Here is a 23,990-nt window from a genome sequence, read left to right on the forward strand (position 1 = left end):
ATTCAGGTCCTTACTTACAAAGGACACGTATGCAGAACCGAATTCTCTACAATGCAGCCCTTCATCTGACAGCCCTGCACAGAAAAGGAGAGGCAGAGAACTATGCGGACCTCGGCGTGAGCTCTGGATAAAATGGCATTCTACTTGCTGCATAGGCGGCTGGAGGAAAAGCAGAATATAAAATAAAACGAGGAGCCCACATTTCAAAGAGGAGGAATGCCTATGAGATTTTTTAAGTCAGTTGATAACTTTCAAAATAAAAAATATATATCTAGGAAGCTAAAATTTAAAAAGTAAAACCACGGAAATAATGCTGAAGTTGCTATTAATTCACCGGCATTTATAACCGTAAGTGCTCACCCTTTTTTCGAGGTGACCCAAAATGGCTGGGAAGAAACCATTTGGTAATCGATAGAGCACCTGTTAGCCTATCTGATCCTGCCAGTGTAAGAGACAGCAATGAATAGGGCATTTCTTCAAATGGTTGTTCCTTCACAGTAACACCCGCGATCACAGATGAAAATAACAACAAAAATATTTTATACCCACGGTGGGAGGAATCGTCAGGCAGTGTTTTGATCCACCTTGGCCAATCTTTGGCTAAGGATCGTAGAGACTTTCTTCTAAGGTGTTATCCTACTCAGAGGGATCAGCTCTCCAAGAGATCAAACAACAGCTTGGTAAACCCAATTTCCTTCACAGAGGCCTTAGAACTCAGCCAGTAATCTCAGCAATAATTCTCGGGCATTTCTCACTCTCACTTTTGGCACTTTCAGGAGCCAAAAGGAGATAACGAAGAAGCCTCAAGGACATAAACATCTGCTGGATTTCACTAAACCACTGCCCTTGCAGACACTCAACATCAGGTATGGGAAAGAGAAGGTGAGCAACCCGCCCCCGTGGAAGCCAGGTTGGTGGGCTGCTCTATCCCATGACAACTGCTACAACTTTCACCTCTCACGAGGTAACTGCAAATCCAAGCCTTCCACGTCGATATCATGGAATACTAGGCCATTAAAAAATTCCAGTTTTAAATGAAAAAAATAAAAACTACACACGGGTGGGAACAATACACTCCCATTATGTTAAATATATAAATTATATATACACATACACACGTATGAAAACGATAAACAGACACGCAAGCTTGCACATGCAGCTTGTAATCAATCCTGGGATAACAAAAAGAAGACCCTACAGGTTGGGATGGGAATATATTCGTTGAATATGTTTTGTACTCCATAAATGTTTACCGTTTACCTGCATAAAAGTAAATGTTATTTTAAAGAAATCCTTATCTCTGGAAATTTAATACAAGCTACATATTTGTTAGCAGCACACTACGCAGGAAGTTGGGCCCACTGTGCTGCATAAAACATGAGGAACACTCTTTAGTCAATCTGTCTTGTCACTGCTTCTCTTTCTCTCCCCCTCTCTTCCCCCCTCCCTCCCTCCCCTTCACTGCCCTTTCTGTCTTTCTCCCTCTTTACATTACACAGTTTAATTCTACTGGCATTTCTGTTTTTCTCCTGTTCAAGTCCCAGCCCAGTCCGGAAGTTAATGATCCCAACTCAAGAGCTTTGGTGGAAGTCCTGAGTAATGATGACGGATGAGGCTCCTGCCCCACCACGATGAGCTGGCCCATCTTTCTTGGGCAGGCATAGCCTCCCCGCCCATACGTGAGCACAGGAGCGACACATTCTGCTGGCTTCCACACTCCGCTCCCTTGGACTGTTGGTTCAAGACTCCAAAAGGACTCCAAGGTCTATCAGCTCCAGAAGCAAAGAAGGGAATCTGGTCACATCCTCCTTGACCCTGAACTTTCTATCATGCTTCCCTGCTGCTTCTACTTGTAACTTTCCCTATCACCACTCTGAAATGCCTTGCGAGAACTTCTTTGTCATTCTGAACTCCATCTAGCCTGAAATCCTTCTCTAAGGCTTCGCTATCTTGGGGTATGCTATCAAACTCTGACACCCCTTCCACTGAGGTGCAATGCAGGACAGCAGGCTATACCAAGTTCACCTGTGGTTCCCTACCAAATGCCCAGCATTGACATTTATCCATCACGGGCCTGTCCCTGTATTTCTCCCCGTGAAGACTAGTGGCTGCAACCTTCCATGCCAGCCAAGAATGGCACTGCCCCTAACAGTGTTCCTATTTGCCCATCAGCCCTAAATCCCTTCTGAGGATTAAACCATAACCTCTAATTGTAACTGTCCATTTTCCAAGGAAACACGGCAACTATTCCCACAGCCTCACTTCACAGGCAGGTGAAGAAATTCATGGGCTTTGGGACCAGACAGACCTAGGCTGAATCCCAGCTTAATTCAGCTTTATTCTGGGGCAGTTTCCTTACCACTGGCTTCCTTATCTGTAAATAGGAATAATAATTCCTACTTTATAAGATGTGTGTGAACATCAAATGAGTTACTCCCCTCTTTACTCCTCTGGAACGTCCCCTATCAGTCCCTCCAGCTGAATCCACCAGGTCTGCCCTGACCTGGTAGTATTTGGTAATTAACCTTACACACAGCTTAAAATCCCAAAGTGCAGGAATCATATTTCTGACAGATATACTCCTTCCTTCTTAAGAAAAGGAAAGTTTAGAAACTGCTGTAAATATATATTATGAGCAACTGAGCTAAAAAAAAAAAAAAAGAAAAGAATACCATTCCCTTTGTTAGCTACAGAATCTGTAGCCCCAGTAACACACACAGGGACAGATACACAGACACAACGACCTGCAGCAGAGATTACAAGTCTATCTCTCACCTGCCTTCTTTGGTGCCCGCTAACCTTCTTCTTTATAATGGTCAAGGCTCCTAGAATCTGCAAAAGCCACAAAGACCTCATCCCTCATTTTTGAGAAGAGGAAACAATAGGACCAGAGAGCTAAAGCGACTTGTCTAAAGTTGCACAGCTAGTTAAATGACAGCTAGGCAGCTGCCAACTTTACCCTGGTGGTTAAGCGCAGCAAACTGAGTAACTCATGAAAAGCTTACTTAAGAGGAACCGCACTGCAAGACTCCATTTCATGGAGGCTTAGAAGGCTCAAAAGAGTCCGTGAACCTCGGCACATGTGTTTAATATGAAATATATGCCTGCATTTGCCAACAGGATGTCACAGATCTTTGTCTGGTGGATTTCTTAGAGCCCCTGCGTTCTAGACCAGTGCCATTAAATAGAGCTTTGTGAGAAAGGGACATGCGCACTTGCCAGCATGGCAGGCCTCCGCTATACATGTGCCTGTTGAGCATCTGAAATATGGTTAGTGCAACTGAGGAATTAAATGTTTAATTTTTTTAATTTTATGTTTTATTGTGGTTAAACTACACGCAACATGAAATTTACCATCTTAACCATCTTTAAGTGCACAGCTCAGCGGCATTAACTACATTCATAATGCTGTGCAACCGCCACCACCATCCACCTCCATAGCTCTTTCCCTCTTGGAAAACTGAAACCCTATACTCGTTAAACAATAACTCTATTCCGCGCTGCCCCCAGCCCCTGACAACCGCCATTCCACCTTCTGTCTCTCTGGCTCTGACTACTCTAAGTATGAGTGGAATCACACAGCATTTGTGTTTCTGGGACTGACTTGTTTCACTTAGCATAATGTCCTCAAGGTTCACCCACATTGTAGCATGTGTCAAAATTTCCGTCCTTTTCAAGGCTAAGTAATTTTTTGACCACATTTTGCTTACCATTCATCTGTCAGTGGACACTTGAGTTGCTTCCACATTTTAGCTATTGTGAATAATGCTGCTATGAACATGGATATACAAATATCTCTTTAAGACGCTGTTTGCAATTCTTTTGGGTATGTACTCAGAAGTGGAATGGCTGGATCACGTGATAATTCTATTTTCAATTTTTGAGAAACCGCCATACTGTTTTCCACAGCAGCTGCACCATTTTACATTCCTACCAACTGTGCACAAAAGTTCCAGTTTCTCTACATCCCCACCAATATTGTTATTTTCTGTTTTTTTGATAGTAGTCATCCTCATGGGTGTGAGGTGATATCTCATTATAGTTTTGATTTGCACTTCTCTAATGACTAATGATATCAAGCATCTTTCCTTGGGCTTTTGACCACTTGCATATCTTCCTTCGATGAGTATTTTAATTTTATTTCACTGTAATCAACTTAAATAGCAAAATGTGGCTAAGGGTTTCCATACTGGACAGTGCAGCTCTAGAACACCATAATTCTTGAGGTAATTTGGAGACCCAGTGCAGTAAGCATAGTGAGCTTTGAAGACAGATGGACCAATTCAGATACTTTCTAGTTCTTCAGATGTAGCCAGTCACTTAAAATTTTTATACCTAAATTTTCCCACGGTATAAAACAGGATTGATACTTCCTTCTTCTAAGAATGAAATGAAATGAATCGGCGTACATGCAGCCACTGGTATAATCTTAGTACCTGGGAGAGAATTGAAGCCAATGGACACGCCTTGCCTCAACTTCAGTATCCACTGATAGCTGACACGTAGGATTTGGCTTTTTTAGACAGTCTCCCCAGATGGACTTCAGTCCTTTCCAGAGAAATGGACTTTCATTCTAGGAAACAAGGATCTTTAGCTCCCGCCAAGAGGACCCACAAATGGAAGGGGCTGACTGAGATGAAATCTGGACTCTCACTTCTCTGGGATTCTGTGATGCTGACCCTGCCCAGATTCAGCCTTGACAAATAACCAACAGAAAAGTGAAGCCGTCAAACTTCTGGTTTTTTATTTAGGCCCACCTCCTTTGTGAGGCCGTCAAAAACAGACCTTCAGAAGGGAGGATCTTTTAAGAAACCTCTAAGCTCTGAATGTGCTCTGGGGCTCAGGACCTTCCCGAGACTCTGTTTCTGTGGCCACGCCTTTCATCCCTCCATCCCAGCCACAGGCTTACCTGCCGCTGCCGCGGGCGGGGTCGGGGTACTGGCCGGCGGGGTTTGCGAGGGGCTGCTGCCCTCAGTCATCAGGCATGGGGTGCTGCTGTCGTTCTCCCTCTTGACGAGCAGCTCGGCCGCGCTGGGCAGCGGGATGGGGTGGCTGATGCCCAATTCCTCCTCCTGGGCCTGCTGCCGTCTCAGGGCCACCTGGAAGCACAGGGCAGTGGGTCACCCTCCAGCACCCCAGAGTCACTCAGTACCGCTTTGCCAAAGCCATGGAAGCCCCACCCACCCCAGGGTGAGGCCTGAGAATCCCTCCTTGCTTTTTTTTTTTTTTTTTTTGCGGTACGTGGGCCTCTCACTGTTGTGGCCTCTCCCGTTGCGGAGCACAGGCTCCGGACGCGCAGGCTCAGCGGCCATGGCTCACGGGCCTAGCCGCTCCGCGGCATGTGGGATCTTCCTGGACCGGGGCACGAACCCGTGTCCCCTGCATCGGCAGGCGGACTCTCAACCACTGCGCCACCAGGGAAGCCCCCTCCTTGCTTTTTAAAGCTACCCAGGTAACTCTGAGATGCAGCCAAAGCTGAGAAATGGTTTCCAGCCAGAGTCCCTGGCCCACAGTAAAAGCACTCCTAAAATGTCCCTTAAACAAGTGAGTATGTAGAGCAGCGGGAAAGGCTGGATGAGAAGCTGCAGAGTCAGCAGAGGCATTCAGCGTGAGGAGAAGCCAGCACGGAGAGACTAGGAAGGAAGGAGAATGGGGTCACTCACTCTTTCCTTCCACAGGTGTGTCAAAGGCTGCTGTACCGGGAACAGCGACCAGCAAGATACAGCAAGGTTAGATTAGTTCCCAAGGTACTCACTGTTTAAAAGGAGAAGCAGGAAACAGGCAAACATGCAACTGCAACTCAAGACAAAACGTGGTAAACACCACAGGACAGGCATACACAGATCCTCCCGAAGAAACCGGGGCAAAAACGGCTTTAAGTGTAAGTATAAGCTGCAGGTGGTACTGGAACTGGGCCTTGAAGAATAGGATGAGTGGGGCTTGACGGGCAAGGATGAAGGGGCAGAACGACCCGGAATAAGGGAGCAGGGTAGGCAGGGAAGGCAGGGGCTGCTCAGGAAACCTTGCAGAGCCCTGTTCTCTGTGGCGGAGGGAGCACATACAGAAGTAATGGGGAAAAGGGGGCTGGAATACAGCGCTGAAGTCTCGGGAGAGAGAGGCTGGAGGTGGAGAGAAAGGGAGAGGACACGTGCCGTATTCCAGGCAGGAGGGAAGGAGATTCAAGTGGGGGCTGGAAAGGACGCAGCGTACCTAAGACACTCCTCATCGTCCCTCTTCTTTTAAATAACATTGTTTAAGGTTGAAAAAAGAGGTGTCAAGAAAATAAATTGTATTGTGGCTTACTACAAATAACAAAAATGGAGACTTTCTGTTGAAACTGACCATTGGTAATAATGAAATGAGAAAGGGAAGCACCTGTACCTCAGAGGCCCAAATACAAGCCGAAAGTTGAAATCAAAACGGTAAACCAGAAACACAACTACAATGTACACATTGTCTTAGGAATACCGTAGTCCAAATTTAGAAAAATGATTAATTTGTAAGTAATTTTACTCATAACAAGAGGAGTCTTCAACTTTAAAAATATCCTTGAATAATCCATTAAGATTAAATAATTAAGCTTAATTCTTGAATTTTCTCTTATTAACCAAGAAGTTTAGGAACAGAACATTAAAGATTTGACCACAAATTTTTTAAAAGAATACCCATGAACTTGTGAAGTATGTCAATGCAAACTTAGACCCTGGTTTACACGGATCCCATGCATGCACAAAACATACAGGGTATTACATAGTCCATAAACTTAAAACACTTTTACAAAGACCTCTCAAGCGTTCTTAGGAAATGTTATTCAAATGGGGAAGGTGGGGCAATTGATTTAAAATGCAATTGTTTTAGAGTCAGATCTAAGATCAATTTCAAACTATTTTAGAATGACTAAAAATGCCTGTTACATGAATGTTAAAGGATTTCATTCAGCACAGCACAAGCCTTCTGGTGTGGAAAATAGTGAAGTTTCATACTATAAAAGTAATCTTGGGGCTTCCCTGGTGGCGCAGTGGTTGAGAATCCGCCTGCTGACGCAGGGGACGCGGGTTCGTGCCCCGGTCCAGGAAGATCCCACATGCCGCGGAGCGGTTGGGTCCGTGAGCCATGGCCGCTGAGCTTGTGCTCCGCAACGGGAGAGGCCACAGCAGTGAGAGGCCCGCGTACCACAAAAAAAAAAACAAAAGTAATCTTGAGTTGCTTTTGTTTTTAACAAAGCAAACATCCTCCTTCCAAGTTACTACGCCTATTAATACAGCTTATTCAAAATTAATGGCCCTACTTGAATATATATTTTTATTATTTTGAGGACAATTCCTCTCCCAAGCATACTCTCCATATTAAATATTAAAGCCAACAGGTAAATGTTCAGAAAACTTTTCTACCTACAAATACAATTTAAATGTTCATAAGGTTTTTTTCAGTAAACTCATTATGATGCATTTTAATGCTACACTCAGTGTATTCTTTTCATCCATTACAGATTAAGATAAAAGTCTATAAAGAAACTCAGTAAAACAACCTATATTTCCATGAGTGCACTCGCAATCTGTGAAGCCAAAATATATCTAGTTTAAAACATTTCAAAATTGGATGTACATAAAAAGTATAATCTCTAAGCATTTGTGCACTCCTGTTCAAGGATCCTAAATCATTTTCAATGGGGGCTATTTACCCATTCCTAACCGAAAGTAGCACATAGTAAGCATTTCTTTGGTATCTTTTCATTTTAAATAACCTGTTTTAAAAGGATGAAACAGCTTTTAGCGGGAAAGAATGTATATTATTCTCTTCTAAAAATCATTTTAGGATACCAACGACGTTAACCATTTCCGTGAAGGTGCTAAATTACTGCCCAGCTTAGGATGCTTTAAAAAACTAACACACTCCATGAACGGTAGACAAAACCTCAAACTCTTGCATCTACTCCTCTGCGTAGATTTTAAAAAATTCTTAGGTGTGTTTTAAAACACACTCAAAGTAATTTGTACTTTAATAACTTCGGTGGAGACAGCAAATTTTAAAAGGCTAATGAAATTTCCGTAGTGCTCAAAATGGCTTAGACACTCAACCTGGATCCACCCGGGCGAATACGAAAAATGCGCCAAGAGCACAACGCGGACCACGCCACCCTGGCGTCCGTTACAGCGCCTTTTCCAGAAAAACAAAGCCTCTCGACGCGTTTTGCGGATAAGCAGCAGCCAGCCGGGTCTCCGCTTCGCCCTAACCAGTAGCCAGAGCGGGCACCCTCCTTAATATAAGCGCACCTCTCTGCTCGAGGCGGAGTCAGGGATCCCACTGAACCACGAGGGGGCAAACCCCCCAACTCTGCTCAGAGAGCGAGGTCAGAGATCCCGGGGGGCCCCGAAGGCGCAAACCGCGAAACTCTCTGCCAGAAGCGGGGTCGAAGATCCCGGGGAGCCTTCCCCAGCAGTGCGAACCCCGCAACTCTCAGCTCTGAAAGGGAAATCAGACATCCTGGGGATCCTCGGGACCCCCGGGACCGCCGAGACCCACGAGGGGGCGAACCCCACAACTCCTATTGGAGGGAGGGGTCAAGGATCCGGAGCCGCCGGAGCAGAGTAAACCCCGCACCTCCCTGCTCCATCGGAGAGTCCAGGCCCTCCGAGAGCGGCGTCGGCGCGTGGCTGGGAGCCCGGGCCCCGAGCGCGCCGCGGCTGTCGGGAAGCACCGCCGCCTTCTTCCCGAACCCGCGCCCCCCATGGCGCCCGCCTGGTCCGAGGGGCTTTACCCAAAAAGTTAAGGGCTGAACCCCGTTTCCGGGGCGCCCGCACTCACCTGCGCGGCCATCACGCGCTGTCTCTCTGCGATCAGGTTGCATTTCTTGCACTGGCATTCCCGCCACATGCAGAAGCGTTTGTGGCCCTTGAGCGCCGACGCGTAGCCGTGGTTCCTGCACCGCGCGCACTTGGGCAGCCGCGGGGACTTCTTGCTCGCGGCGGCGTCCATGCCCGACGCCCCCGAGCCTGAGCCGCCGCTGCCCCCGGCGCCCGCGCCGCCCGTGGTCCCGAGCAGCGCCCCGGCCGCTTTGCCGAAGCCCCCGGCCTTGCCCTGCGGTGGTGACCCAGGGGCGTGCGGGGCCTCCGACGGTGGCGAAGACTTGCTGTATGCGTCGTCGTTGGGCATGGTGCCCCAAGGAGATGCGCAGGGACTCTCCGGTGGCTGCAAGGGGAGCACGAGCCGACGGCAAGGCTCCCGAGAAGGAGGCGCAGGAGGCGTACGCGCTGCAGCCGGAGGTGCAGCTGGAATGGCGAGGTCGGGACTCGCAACGCCCAGAGTGGTGGGGGGTTGTGCCCGTTTTTTTTTTTTTTTTTTCCTTTTTGCGCGCGCGCGTCGCAGAACTTTTGGATACTTTTCAGAACGTTCCCGGGATTGCCTGCGCGGGAGAAGGCGCGAGGAAGCGCGGCCACGCCCACCGCCCCCCAATTCTAGGCACCGAGCTCCCGCTGCGTGCAAGCTTGCACAGGCTGCAAACACCGAGGGCATTGCTGCAGAGCCACTGCAAACGCACACCCGGAGCAGAGGTGCTCGGGGATTGTGTGATCCCTGTACGCTCAGCGTGCCCAGGCCGGGCTGCCCTAGCACGCTGCACGGAGGAAGCTGGGCTTCCCAGCTCAAGAAGGTTGCTGTGCATCTTAGTCGTGAAGGCTGCTTGGAGGAGGGGCAGACCACCCTGTGGGATCCTCCAGCTCCCTTCCCCCCAGTGACGCCATTTTCCAAGCTCGATAGGGCAGACTTTGAAAGAAGCCAGCCAGAAAGTGGTTTCTTTCTCCTTTAAGAGAATTACGTATGAGGTGGAAGGCCTGAGAAGAGTCTCTGCGCTTATAACAGCAAATAAGCTCCTCAGTGTGCGGGGGTTAAGCGCGCCCCACATTGGGCCTTTCTGTTCTCCAGTTACCTCTTCCTGCACCTGTGCTCGTTTGCTCACAAAATCGCCACCCGCTGGCTCCAGATAACTTTCAAATCTGGAGTTCCAGTCCTTCTTGCTTCTTACTTCAGGGGCATGCAGCTTCTTGCCTTTGAGGCAACTTCGCTTAGGACCTGCAGGCACTGGAAATTCGCTCTTCTAAAAACCTCTGTTGGGGTGGGGGTGGGGTGGGATGTAGACATTTATCAGAATTCATTCCATACTTAAGATCTGTGCTTTTTTTTTTTTTTTTTGTGGTACGCGGGCCTCTCACTGTTGTGGCCTCTCCCCTTGCGGAGCACAGGCTCCGGACGCGCAGGCTCAGCGGCCACGGCTCACGGGCCCAGCCGCTCCGCGGCATGTGGGGTCTTCCCGGACCGGACGAACCCGTCCGTGTCCCCTGCATCGGCAGGCGGACTCTCAACCACTGCGCCACCAGGGAAGCCCAAGATCTGTGCATTTTAATTATTCCTCCCCAAACCCAAATCCTCTTACAGCCTTCCCTGCACCTCTACCCCCAACCATGTTTGTCTTCTGTCTTTGCACTTGCACGGCCAATCCAGCCCTAAGGCCTGCTGATCATTTCTTCCTACACACCCAAGTGTGCCTCTAAGGCCAACCCTTCTCACATCTGAATCTCTGCAGTAGCGTCCAGCTGGTCTCACTGATTCTTAGTCTTCCAGTATATTCCATATTCCATGCACACAGCAGCTGGCACCCTGCAGTGGCTTGGTATTGTTTTCCATGTGAAAAACAAAAGTTAAAGACCTGAGGGTGCATCTTAAAAGGACTTCGAATGATCTCCCTCTGCATTTCTCAGCCTCATATAGTTATTTACTAGCTTGGAGGAGCTCTCTGTTGACCTTTTACATACCTCTTTGCTCGGTGCCACGTCCCTAACCTTGCAATGGCCACTGTCCAGCCAAGGGGGCTGCCCTCACATCTCTCCCTCACTCTCCTTGCTTTTCCCCAGTGTACCCTGGTTCCAAATTCTTGGCCCCAACCCTAGGGGTTAGGTCCCCAAAGGATCCTGGCCACCCCACTCGGCTTCTCAGCAAAATGGTTGCCCGTGGACCCTCTCTTTCAGCAGATTAGCATTTTCAGCACTGAAAATCTTCTAACCTGCCTTTCCCATTCTTATTCTGAGGCCCCTCTCACAGGCTCTTTCCCTCAGCCTGGATTTTCTCCATTAGTGTTCTCAGTCTGAAAATTATTTACTAAAGAAGCTTCTAGCTTTTCACGGTACCTCATATCCTACCCATCAAGCCAGCGAAGCTTTACTTAGGACAGAGGCCAGGATGCAACGATTCATCTCAGTCTGGAGCTTGTTAAATGAGAACCACTATTTTGTTCAGGAATATCCATAAGACTTTCATGAAAACACACATACCAATCAATTGCTGTTATCTACTACTGACCTTTCTTTTTCCATATTTACATTTTAATACATTAACTAAATCTGCATCGTTCCCAAAGCCAAGTCCAGTTTCAGAGAATGAAGTCAATGCCAGAAGCAGCAGCTGTCAAATCCCAAATTACAGGGGAGCACGTGTTTCTTATGAGCATCCCCTCACTAGACTCTGTGATGGAGGGACTTAAGCCTACAGAAAATGTGAGGCTAGGAAACTGTGTGACCAAGATATCAAAACATAAAATGTTGTAATGAAGTTAATAGCCTAACCAAGTTTTTATTCACAAACCACAGAGGAAGTACCAGACACGAGACAATCGAAAAGGAAAGTGGGAAGACCTCCAGGGTGAACAGAGTGGTCCCGGATATTTTGAGTAGTTTGGCTCTGTTGTCTCCTTTCTTCCCTCCCTTCTTTCCAAAACAAAGCTATGAGGGATGATGATGCAGATCTGTATTTACTGAGGGAGAAAGATGTTCAGTGCATACTGATAAGGGAGGAGGAAGGGAGTCCAGTTCTAGAACACAGCGGGGTTAGGCAAAGACTTCTTCGATATGACACCAAAAGCACAAGCGATGAAAGAAAAAAATTGATAAACTGACTTCATCAAAATTCAAAACCTTTGTGCTTCTAAAGACACCATTAAGAAAGTGAAAATACAAGACATATATCTGATAAAGGATTTTTATCTGGAATACATAAAGAACTTTTGTGATACAATAATAAAAAGACAACCCAATTGAAAAATGGGCAAATTTTTGAATGGTCGTGCACCAAAGAAAACGTTTGAATGGCCAGAAAGCACATGGAAAGATGCTTGATATCATTAGTCATCAGGAAAATGCAAATCAAAACAATTAGGTATCACTTCACACCCACTAGGATGGCTATACTCAAAAACAAAGACAGTAGCAAGTATTGGCTAGGATGTGCAAAAACTAGAATTCTCGTGTATTGGTGGTAGGAGCGCAAAATGGCACAGCCATTTTGGAAAACTTTACCATCTGACCAAACAGTTTCATTCCTAGATACCTACCACAGAGAAATGAAAACATGTCCACACGAAGACTTGTATGCGAATGTCATAGCAGCATTTTCCATTTGAAACAATGCAAATGTCCACTAATGGTTGAATGAATCAACAAAAATGGTATATTCATAAAATGGAATATTATTCAGTCATTAAAGGGATGATGTACTGACACATGCTACAGTAAGGATGAAACTTGAAAACATTATACTAAGTAAAAGAAGCCAGATTCTTTCCTATGTTCCCATTTATATGAAATGTTCAGAATAGGCAAACTAATATAGAGAGAACACAGCAGTTGCCAGTGTTGGGGTGGGAATAGAGAGTAAGTACAAATGTGTTTAAGGGATCTTTGGAAGGGGTGATGCAATGGTCTAAAACTGGATCATGGTAATGGTTGCAAAACTCTGTAAATTTACTAAAATTATTTGTATGATTAAAACAAGAGAATGTTATAGTTTATATATTATACCTCAATGAAGCTATTAAAAATTTTGAACTAAAAGAAAAAAAAACTCAGTATGTACAACGTGGTTCCATTTCTGAAATAGGAACTAATGTGTATTAATATCTGCTTGAGTAGGTTATTTAATTCTCTATGAGTTATAGGATTATGGGTGATCTTCTCCTTATACTTTTTTTTTTTTTTTTTTTTTGCGGTACACGGGCCTCTCACTGTTGTGGCCTCTCCCGCTGTGGAGCACAGGCTCCGGACGCGCAGGCTCAGCGGCCATGGCTCACGGGCGCAGCCGCTCCACGGCATGTGGGATCTTCCCGGACAGGGCACGAACCCGTGTCCCCTGCATCGGCAGGCGGACTCTCAACCACTGCGCCACCAGGGAAGCCCTTCTCCTTATACTTTGTATGTGTGTTTGGGAGCAGGCCCATGTTCTGGTGTCCTCCCTCCTGTTTCGTCCCCTGTAGCCGGGTGGTAAGAAATGACATCTGAGTTTGGGCCTAGCAGACTCAGTGTCAGCCCTGTGATCAACCCCAGATCACCAGCATTCTTGGCATTAGAATTGGAACCCAAGCTGGTTTCACAACAAATTATTATGTGTTTTGCTTTCCAGTTACCATAGCTCTGTGGTGCATATATACTTTGTTTATTACCTGAGTTTTTAAAAACACTTAGGCATTACTGTCACCAGAAATAAAGAATACATTATTTTCTTGGCGAGGCAGTATAGCACCATAATTAAATGCCTGGCTTTGAATGCCAGCCACGTGATCTTAGGCAAGTTTCTTAACCTCTCTGTGACTCAGTTCATCTGTACAAGGAGGGTAATAATAATAACCACCTCAAATGACTGTTGGGAAAACTAACTTAGTTAATACTCATGATGTGCTTAGAAAAGTATCTAGCACACAGTAGTACGTATGCCATTTTCATTATTTACATATTTGAAATGTTAAGAGTAGTGAGAAAGCAGGGTACGTCTACATATAACCTTCCACCTACTAGAATACTAGAATAACTTACAGGGAGGGGGACCTATACGAGAAAACACCAAGGATAAATTTCATCTAGTTTGCATTTTGTCCATGCAAAGCAGTTTTTGCCCCAGTTCTTGGTACAACAGGTCACGGGGAAAATTCCCTGTGGGGCTTCTAACTGTATATACAAAGCGAGACACTATAGAGTCAAAATATTTAGCTCAGGTGCCTGCCAAGTGTGCAGCCCGAGAGTCAGCTGGCCTGGATGAATGATCTGCCCCCCCTCCTGAGGGGCTGGTCTGAACAGCAGGAATCGGGGAGAAGTGAGACTCGTAGGGCCTGAAGCATTTCATGATAGGAGGACCCTCAGTGAGAGGGAAGACTGAACAGGACTTGAGGAGGCACAAAGGAGAAAGTAAGACATTCTAAGTTGTGGGAACAAAGGACAGATGACGGGGGTATGGGGAGTGAGGTTGTGAGTTGGGGGAGAGGGCACAGACATGCCAGTCTGGAACAGAGGAGTCAAGCTGGAGCCCAGTGGGAGATAAGGTTGGAAAGATAGCATGGCACCTCGCCTGCCAGTGAGGAATTTGGCTTCTATCCTATAGGCAAATGGAGAATGATGGAGGCTTTTGTCCTTGAGGTGCTGGAAGAATGAAAGTGGCAGGCGCGCCAATCACTGTGGGACTTGAACAAGCCGCTTAAGGTCTCTGAGCCTTCCGTCTTTGTGAGGAGCTGACAATACCACAGGGATCGGAGCTGTTTGTAAGATGCCTAGAACCATGCCTGCCACACAGAAAATACTGGATCATTGTTCGTAGCTGATTCTAACTACAGTTTGGATAGGCAGAGAGGGAGAAATCTGAAAGCAGATAATGCTGGCAGGGACCTAGGTATTCAGGAAGATGGCTGTGCCTGAGGCTGCGGCAGTGAAACCTCATTACAAGACAACCTTCCTCTACACATTCCAGTTCCCACCAACATCCACACAGACGGACGAAGGCAGTCAGAATCCTGGAAAGTGTGGTATAAAGGAATGCAGGCCTTGCAGTCAGGCTGCCTGGATAGAGTCCTAGCTTGGTCACTTACCACCTGTGTGCCGTGGGCAAGTCACTTACCCTCTCTGTGCCTCCCTTTCTTCATCTGGAAATTGCAAATAACCCGAGAAGTGTTGTAAAGATGCAATGACTGATATACGTAAAGGGCTTAGGTGAGTGCCTGCAAGAGAATAAGCACCACCTAAGAGTGAACTATTGTTGATCTGGAATTCTATCAGAGGAATTTTGAAGCACAGATAGAAGATGAGGGGAACAAAGAGGCAGGTTTTAGAATCTGGGCAGTTTGCTAGTTCCTCCCAAGTAAACTGTTCCCAACAACAGTAGTTAGGAGCCCAGCCTGGAGCCTGGAAATAAGTGACAGAACCTCTGAGTAGCAAACATCTGTCACAAAGCATATGATCCTCGCACTATTTGAGTATCTGGAGCCAGTCTCAGGTTCTTAGGAAGACCAAAGGACACAATAAGGGGGCACATCACAAGCAGCACATGGGCAGAACAGCAATGGTTAGAGCTGATGGGAGGGAGGAGACAGCACAGACATAGGCAGGGAAGGCTGGTCTGTGTTACTCAGGGCACAGGTCTGCTGCCTACAGTTGGCCTTGGGAGCATCACTGTTTTACGACTACACAATGATTGATTTTCACAAGTAATGCTCAGTGAGTTATCAGGAAAAGATTAAATCATGTTCAGTTCCTTACTCTCTATTTAAGAAGAGTATACATATGCTAGAATTCTTCCCAATAAAAATGGTTAAAATGTAAGTTCTGACATTTAAAGAGGAAAGCTTAAGTTATTTAGAAAAATCATTGAACATGATACAAGTGAAATGAAATGATCTAGAGAAAATGCACTCATAATCCAGAAAAATTTTTAAATGTATTTTGAAGATAATTGTAGATGACTTTTCAGTATTAACTGCTGTTCTGAAATTATCAGCAGCACACTGACCCTTTTCCATTACCCTAAAAAAAAAAAAAGAAATGACTTACCATCATGAGTTTTTCTTGTAGGCTCAACTGCTTAAAATTTCAACAATAAATCTGGTTAAAAAATATTTGTTTTACAAAGTTTAATTTGATGGGGAAAAAGTGACAACATACATTTACTGTTTGATATCTGTAAAGAGCCAACAAATGTCAGCTTGCTATTTCAGATTATAATTTACAAATACCTTATTTTAACTGGCCATTTAAAAGCAAAGATGATTACTTTTTAAATTTAACAATCCACCCAAATTACCATCTATTTATTTAAGTACTTATACAATTGATGCTCTTGTAAATTGAGACTCTTGCAAGAGTTTTCCCATGACTTCTGCTGTAATAGATAAAAAAGGACAGAGGAAAGAGTGAAAACAAATTCTGAAATAAAATTTCATTCAAAAGTTTCAAATTAATTGGAAGTTAAACTATATATCAACAAAGGAGCTCAGATACGTCTCCCATTGGGTTCAACAGCCACTAACTTGCTGATTTCTCGGTTGGCTAACAAAACAAAAACAAGACAAACAGATAGATTAGCAGTGTTAATACTCCTGGGATAAATAACAATGTAAGTAGGCTTGTATATTTACCATAGGCCATCTACATGAGGTAGAGAGTTGGGAACAGTAAAATGAACATTCTGTGGCTGATTCAAAGTTTAAAAATTGAAACCTTTAGCAGACACATATATCAGCTATTATGTATTTTATCAGTTTTTTTTTTTTAAAGAAGCCCTTGTCAGGTTACTACGAAGGTATGGAAGAAAACTACACTGAGTTTTAGAGAGCTATTATGAAAACAAAAATTCATCTAATTCCAGAAGAAAGAATGATGAGTCAAGAAGCAAAACAGTGAGGATGACTATGGTATTTGATGCCAAGAATTAGACTAACTGTAATCATAGCCATTTCTGACACAAATTATTGAAAAACCACCTGCAACTATAAAATGACAAAACAATTACATTCATTTATATATTTCTGTACTACTATTGATAAATACTGCTTCAAGTTGATAATACGGTTATTGCTAGAGCCGGCTGATGTGAAGTGAAGGGCTACAATACCCTTAACCAAACATGACTTCAGGAACACTACAAAGCATATGTTCCTAGTGCTGGGAAAACAAGACAAAGGAGTTAAATATTTCACCAGAGAAAACATCAGTAACAGTTCAGTTCAACAGATGTCTCGAGTTCAGGATTCATTGCCAATTGAAAGGTGACATTAAGAGTGACATCAAGAGTTTAGAAGAGAGTGGGGAGGGAAGCTTCCTGGAAGAAGCACGCTTTCAGGAGAGCAGTATTTGGAATAATGAACCAAATCACGAAGGGGCGATAAACTGATACAAACTAGAATTAAATCTCCCAAGGGGGGACTGGGACTGTCTCATTATGGGGACACTAATGCAGCCTCGATTCTGTCCTTAAATGTTCATCCCTGGGGTGCCCATTTCCTCCATCCCCATCATTGCTTGCTGCCCTACACTGTCCTTAGTGGAAGCGTTCCTCCTGCTTTCATGGGCTCAGGAGGAATACGAAGCCCTTCCTTGCTTCCAGGAACCTTAATGAGACAAGGGTATTTTTATTATTGTTTACAAACACTAATAAAAGCTGGGGAAACCAACAAGGAAATAATCAGAGTGCCACGAATCTACGCGCTCTGGCTTGCCAAGTATAATCACCTATTCCTCTTCCTAGACACCTCAAGGAAAAGGGTGCTTGGCTGGGGCCCTCCCATCCCACAGACAGGATTGCCCCACCACCGTAGACGCCATCCTTACCCAGCGCCTCCCCTTCCCGGCCAGCCAGTAGGTTTGCCCTACGTCACTGGCGCCATCCTGCCCTTTTGCACCGGTGGGAGGGGCCCTGGGCCGGGCAAGGAGTCTTCTCGCTTCCCTCTTTCAAGGCCCATTTCCTACCCGGAAAACCCGCCCCCTTCCTCTGATTGACAGGCAGTGTCTGCGCTCTCCAGCGCATTCGGCGAGCTCAAAGGCATCTCCAGGTGGGAATATGCGTACTCTTACGGCTGGCTTCGTAGGCTGGAGGGGGCGGGGGTAGAGGGTGAGATTGGTATTCTTACACCTAGAAAGTATAGTCAGGCCCCTGTACCTGTGGGTTTGGCATCCAGGTATTCGGAGGGCCTCCTGTATTCAGTGGACTGCACCATTTTATGTAAGGGACTCGAGCATCCTGGGATTTCGGTATCCACGGGGGCTCCTGGAACCAGTTCCCTGGAGATACCAGGGGACAACTGTACTATGCTCTTTGAAGTAGGAGTGCCAGGTAAAATACACATAGAACATACATTAAACAAGATTATTCCTTGTTTATCTGAAATTCAAATTTAACTAGGTGTTTTGTACTTTTACTTGCTAAAAAAGGTCACCCTAATTTTATGGGTCCTTGGAAACACCATTCCCCCAAGTCCTCTTAGAAGCAGGAAGAAAACCCTTTGCACCAGAAGTCCTTCAGCTCCAGGCCTGTAGGTCAAACTCAGCCGACCATATGTTTTTGTATGGCCTGTGAGCTAAGAATGGGTTTTACATTTTTAAATGGTTGAAAGTGAATCAAAAGTCAAAAGCAGAATTTTTGTGACATATGAAATTTTCATGAAATGCAAATTTCGGTGTCCATAAATGAAGTTTTATTGGAGCACATCTACCCCCAGTTGTTGTGATGTGATATTATGATTCCTGCTCGTAGAGTTTAGAATAGAATGTATGATCTGTTAGAAATAGGAAAGGCAAGACGGAGTCACAGTGGCCAACGTGGCGCCCGTCTTGACTGTTTCTAAATGTCTGATGTAAGACTTGGAATCTGTAACTTAAGATAATGAGTGTGAAATTAGGTAGGTAAGTTGGTTTGAAAGGTCCGTGGAAAGACTTAGTGTTCAGATGGTGCACCTGGCCGGTGAGGCACGTTCTTGGGGTGTAACCGCTACCCCCTAGGGACTGTACCTCATCAGAGATGGGGTCAGAGCGCACTTGCTCGAGAGGGGTCTCTTCGGAGCGCACCTGCGCTCCAGACTCTGCTGGTGTTGGAAGCTTCCCTGCGGGCTGGCAGAGCAGAAGGCGATTGCTGAGAGAGCCGGCCCCACGATCCTTGCTGAATCCAGGGTCCAGAACCGGTGCCTGCCGCCTGCCTGGAGGACACCTACCTTACTGCGTCTCTCCTCGGAGCTGTTCGTGAAGTCCTTTCTTCCCTTTAGTATTGTGTGTGATTAATCGGAGCGCACTGAGTGCAGTAACCCGAGGGATTTGATCTTCCACAATTGGCCCAGCCGCCGTTTGTGCCTTCACAGTCCCCTGATTCCTACCTGGCCTCGCGCTTTGGCTGGAGACACCAGTCCTTTACGCACTGTTTGTAGCTGCGTTGGAGATACAAGGGCAGAGTTCAGGAGCTGCAACAGAGGCCATAAGGCCCACACAGCCTAAAATAGTTACTATATGGTCCTTTACCTAAAAAGTACGTAGAAAACAAACTTATGGTTACCAAAGGGGAAGGGGGGGAGGAGGAATAAATTAGGAGTATGGGATTAACAGATACACACCACTATATATAAAATAAACCACAAGGATTTCCTGTATAGCACAGGGAAATAATATCTTGTGATAAACTCTAGTGGAAAAGAATCTGAAAAAATATATATATGTACAACTGACTCACTTTACTGTACATCTGAAACTAACACAATATTATAAAGCAACTATACTTCAATTTTTTTTAAAAGTATGTGGATCCCTGCTGTAGACTTCCATTTTTTTGAGGCCCCCCAGTATATATATATTTTTTAAACGAAGATATGTCAGAATGGGATAATGCACTTGGAGGTATGTCCAAGGTCATTTGTGAATGGCAGGCTTGTTCTAAAATGGTAGTCCCAACTACCCTGGTGGTGCAGTGGTTAAGAATCCGTCTGCCAATGCAGGGCACATGGGTATGAGCTCTGTTCCAGGAAGATCCCACATGCCTTGGAGCAACTAAGGCCCTGCACCACAACTGAGCCTGCACTCTAGAGCCCGCGAGCCACAACTACTGAGCCCACATGCTGCAACTACTGAAGCCTGCCTGCCTAGAGCCCGTGCAATGAGAAGCCCACACACTGCAACAAAGGTAGCCCCCACTCGCCACAACTAGAGAAAGCCCAGGCACAGCAACGAAGACCCAACAGAGCCAAAATATAATTAACTAATTAAAAAAATAAATTAAATGGTGGTCCTGTCTTTCCCCTTCAGACTCCCCCTCCCTCTGGCTGATGGATTAAAGAATGAAGGTGACGTAGGCCCTCTCTCGGCAGAGCTCATGACTACCAGGGGAGACAGCCATGTAAATAAAGTGTTTTGCTGGAAGCGTATTAAGCCTGGGGAGGAGAGGAGAGTTATGTGGACAGCCCAGCCTTACCAAGCAGGCAGGAAAGGCAAGAGCATCTATTTCAGACCAGCCTGAGGATAAAGGTACAGATGCTTGTGAGTATATGATGTATTCCAGAAATGAAGGAGTTAAGTTTCGCTGAACCTGAGGGGCAGGGGATGGCAGGTGGGGAAGGAATGACTCAAGATAATAGCAACATTTAATAAAATTCAGCAGAGCTTTCTAGGTGCCTAACACTGTTAGAAGTGCTTTCTGTACTAATTCATTTAATTATCACAACTGCCCTTGACATAGTCCTGTCATTTCCCCACTTTACAGATGAGAAATTTGAGGTACACACCCAGGTTAAGTGATTTGCCCAATCTGAAAAATAAAAAAAGAACAGCAGGAGGTAGACCCAGGCTCGTTTTCTTAACCAGCTAAGACAGGTAGGGTTGCGCTTCTCTCGTCCCCCAGATAGTGGCAGTGGGAACAAGTGGGTGATGGGAATGGAGAGGTGGGATATTTCTTGGGTTCCAGGACTATCTTGGATAATTATGTGAATGGTGATAGCAACTGAATTAGGGTGATCAACGTTGAGCACTCCTGAAGCAACAGCAAGCAAAACAAAGGGGCAGGTGATTCATTGTTAAGTGCGATGCAGACGATAAATGCTGAAGAAAATCCGAGCAAAGGAGAGGAAGATTCCTGTTCACAAAGGAGTTATGACTGGTGTCAGAGAAGCTGGCCTTTGCACTGGTCCTTTAGACACTCAGAAACAAGGGGGTGCGAATCTACAAGAGCCTTTTCCATTATTTTGTTTGGTCTTGTTCATAGCTGTATTTCCAGCACCTAGACCAGCACCTGCTACGCCTAGTGGCTCATTAATACTTGTTGAATGCAGGAGTGGGTTTTAAAATATATATGTGTGTTTGAATAGGTAATACGGTTACATGGTTCAAAAGTTAAAAGATTCAAAAAGCTGAAGAAGGAAGTTTCTTCCCACGACTGGCCTCAGTCACACAGTTCCCCTCCACACAGGCAACCAGGTTTTATGATTTTTTGAGATTTCTGGCAAATACATGTGTGTGTGTGTGTGTGTGTGTGTGTGTGTGTGTGTGTGTGTGTTTATTCTCCACTCCCTCCCCACACGCCTACTTTTCATACAAATGGTAGCATAGCATACACACTGTCCTATACATGGTTTTTGTTCACTGCGTGTATCTTGAGATTACCCCCTGATAGTTTATTTTCCAGCCGTAGCCGAGGCATCGACGTGCCACACTTTATCCAGTCCCCTACACTGGACATGGAGGTCTTTTTCTTCCTTTGCTCTTACAGGTAGCAGTGCAGTGAGGAATGTGTGGGTGTTGAATGCGGAAGCTCGGGGATAAGGAAGTGAAATGACTTAAGAGCACGTTTTTAATGACTTTAGAAAGTGACCACCACCTTTTAAAGATTGGCCAGAAGCCACCCACCACAATGGTTGTAAAATCCCCACCTTCAGAATATGACAGCTCCAGATAGGATCTGATGGAATGAAAGACAATGGTCTGGTTCTGCCCCTTATGACTTGCATTCCCTTGGAAAAGCTACTGAAATCCTCTTCAGTTTTCACATCTGAGCTGGGGATGGTGATGCTCCCAGGCTATGAAGGTTAAATGAGATGAAGTAATGAGCAGATGCAGCCTGCCTGGGTGTGTGGTACATGGGAGGGACTCTTACCCTCATTTCATTGTGCTGCTGTGCTGTGACCCTCCAAATTCTCTTTCCCGTTCTTCCTTCTGCCTCTTTTTTCCACCTGCTGTGACCAGAACAGCTCAGTGATCTCTAGGGCTAGAACATGGATGGGTGTTGAAAACATTATGCAAAGTGAAAGAAACCAGTCACAAAGGACCACCTATTGTATGATTCCATTTATATGAAATATGCAGAAAAAGCAGATCTAGGCTGATGGTTTCCTAGGGCTGGGGGATTGGGGGGAAATGGGGAATGGCTGCTACTGGGTACAGGGTTTCTTTTCGGGGTGATGAAATTGTTTTGAAGTTGCTGTAGTTGCACAACTCAGTATACCAAAAACGTTCTATACTTTAAATGGGCAAATGTTTTGATATGTGAATTATACCTCAATAAAATTGTTATTTAAAAATGCCTTGGCGGGAAGGCGAGGTAGAGGAGGAAGAAGGGACAGAAGGGCTCCCGAGCAGCAGATAGAGAGCTGCATTCTAGGCGCAGGTCTAGTACAGCAATGGGCACCAAAGGGCCTCAACTTTAGTCCTGGGGCAGCCTCCAACCTGCTGTGTGACCTTAGAGAAGCCCCTTCACCTCTCTGTGCTTTGTCTCATTAAAAATTAAAATGAATAAAAATAAGGAGGTGGAACTTGATGACCTAGGGTCTCTTTCCCATCTAAGTCTACAGCTGGACTCTTGCCTCGGGCTAGGGGAGGAGAGGTGAGGGGAAGCCAGAGTTATGAAGACAGCAGAGATACTGGCAGGCTCCTCCCTTGTCTCTTCGCCCTGCTCTGTACCCTGCCCTCCCCTTGAACCCGAGGCCTTTGTTCAGCTTCCCCCACCCTGGAAATTCATGCATGCAGGGGAGAGTATGAGGGTGGGGTCGGGTCAGGGTCATGAGGAGGCCCGGACAGGAGCCTCACACTCACAGATATCACCCCATTTTCTACTTGAGATTATACTCCTTGGGAAGGAAGCAATTTGGAAAGATGAACATAGAGCCGAGGCAAATTCTCCAAGCAGAGAGGTGGTTTTCCAGCTACTTACAAGGATAACTTGGCCATCGCTAAGGTTAATTATCATCCTTTAAGAAACAATGGTGAGCTGCACTGAAGTAAATATGTGCTTTTTTTTTTTTTTTTTTTGCGGTACGCGGGCCTCTCACTGTTGGGGCCCCTCCCATTGCGGAGCACAGGCTCAGGACGCGCAGGCTCAGCGGCCATGGCTCACGGACCCAGCCGCTCCGCGGCATGTGGGATCTTCCCGGATCGGGGCACGAACCCGTGTCCCCTTCATCGGCAGGCGGACTCTGAACCACTGTGCCACCAGGGAACCCCCATTATGTGCATTTTTAATTGTGGTAAAATGTACATAAAATGGACCATTTTAACCGTTTTTAAGTGTACAGCTCAGTGGCATTAAGTACCTTCACAGTGTTGTTCAACCATCACCACCACCCACCTCTGTTTTTAAATGTTTATATTTAAGTATAAAAAATAGAAAGTGCAAGAATCCTAAGCGCTCCCCTCCGTGAATTTTGTAAGTTTGTCTACACCCTTATAACTGCCATCCAGATCAAGATACAGACCATTTATAGCGCTCCAGAGGGCTCCCTCTTGCCCCCTCCCATCAATTGTATTTTAAATTTGTTTTTGCTAAATTTATCTCTTTGCTTGGGGAAAAGAAAAAAAAAAAAGGTCTTTTGCAAACAACTTAGGTGGTTTTGCATACTGCATAGTCTGTATCTCAATGTTTCATATCTAGACGTTCAAGTCCCAGTGTACTGGGGTGGGAAGGCACTGTGCTAAGACCGTGAACATGTTGCTCCACAAAAGGTCCCCTCCCCTCCAGCGGCCGGAATCCCTTTGTCGCACAGCCCAGGGCCCGTTCATGGATTGAAAAGTTCTCATTGGCACGTGCTCTAAATTCTCACTGCAGATGGGACAAAGGTGACCACCTTTCTGTTAAACATAATGAGGAGATATTTTCTACTTGCTGCCAGGTAATTTGTTGGTTAAAGCATCCAAACGTATGTCCCATCAGTGACGTCAAGTTTGCTG

General features: G+C 45.7%; 1 protein-coding gene across 6 annotated transcripts in view; it reads right to left on the reverse strand.

Moving 5' to 3' along the window:
- DMRT1 (doublesex and mab-3 related transcription factor 1) overlaps positions 1-21,305 on the reverse strand; it is a 117,754-nt gene extending 96,449 nt beyond the window's left edge. For all 6 annotated transcript variants that reach the window (XM_004276430.3, XM_049710886.1, XM_049710885.1 and 3 more), the window contains exons 1-2: positions 8,806-21,305; positions 4,910-5,099 (exon numbers count right to left, since the gene is read on the reverse strand). In XM_004276430.3, the coding sequence (XP_004276478.2) occupies positions 4,910-5,099; positions 8,806-9,513 (898 nt within the window). In that variant the 5' untranslated portion in view covers positions 9,514-21,305. The remainder of the gene's footprint in view (positions 1-4,909; positions 5,100-8,805) is intronic.
- Positions 21,306-23,990: the final 2,685 nt, after the last annotated feature.

The sequence above is a fragment of the Orcinus orca genome, chromosome 6, assembly GCF_937001465.1.
Source record: "Orcinus orca chromosome 6, mOrcOrc1.1, whole genome shotgun sequence".
Lineage (NCBI taxonomy): Eukaryota > Metazoa > Chordata > Mammalia > Artiodactyla > Delphinidae > Orcinus > Orcinus orca.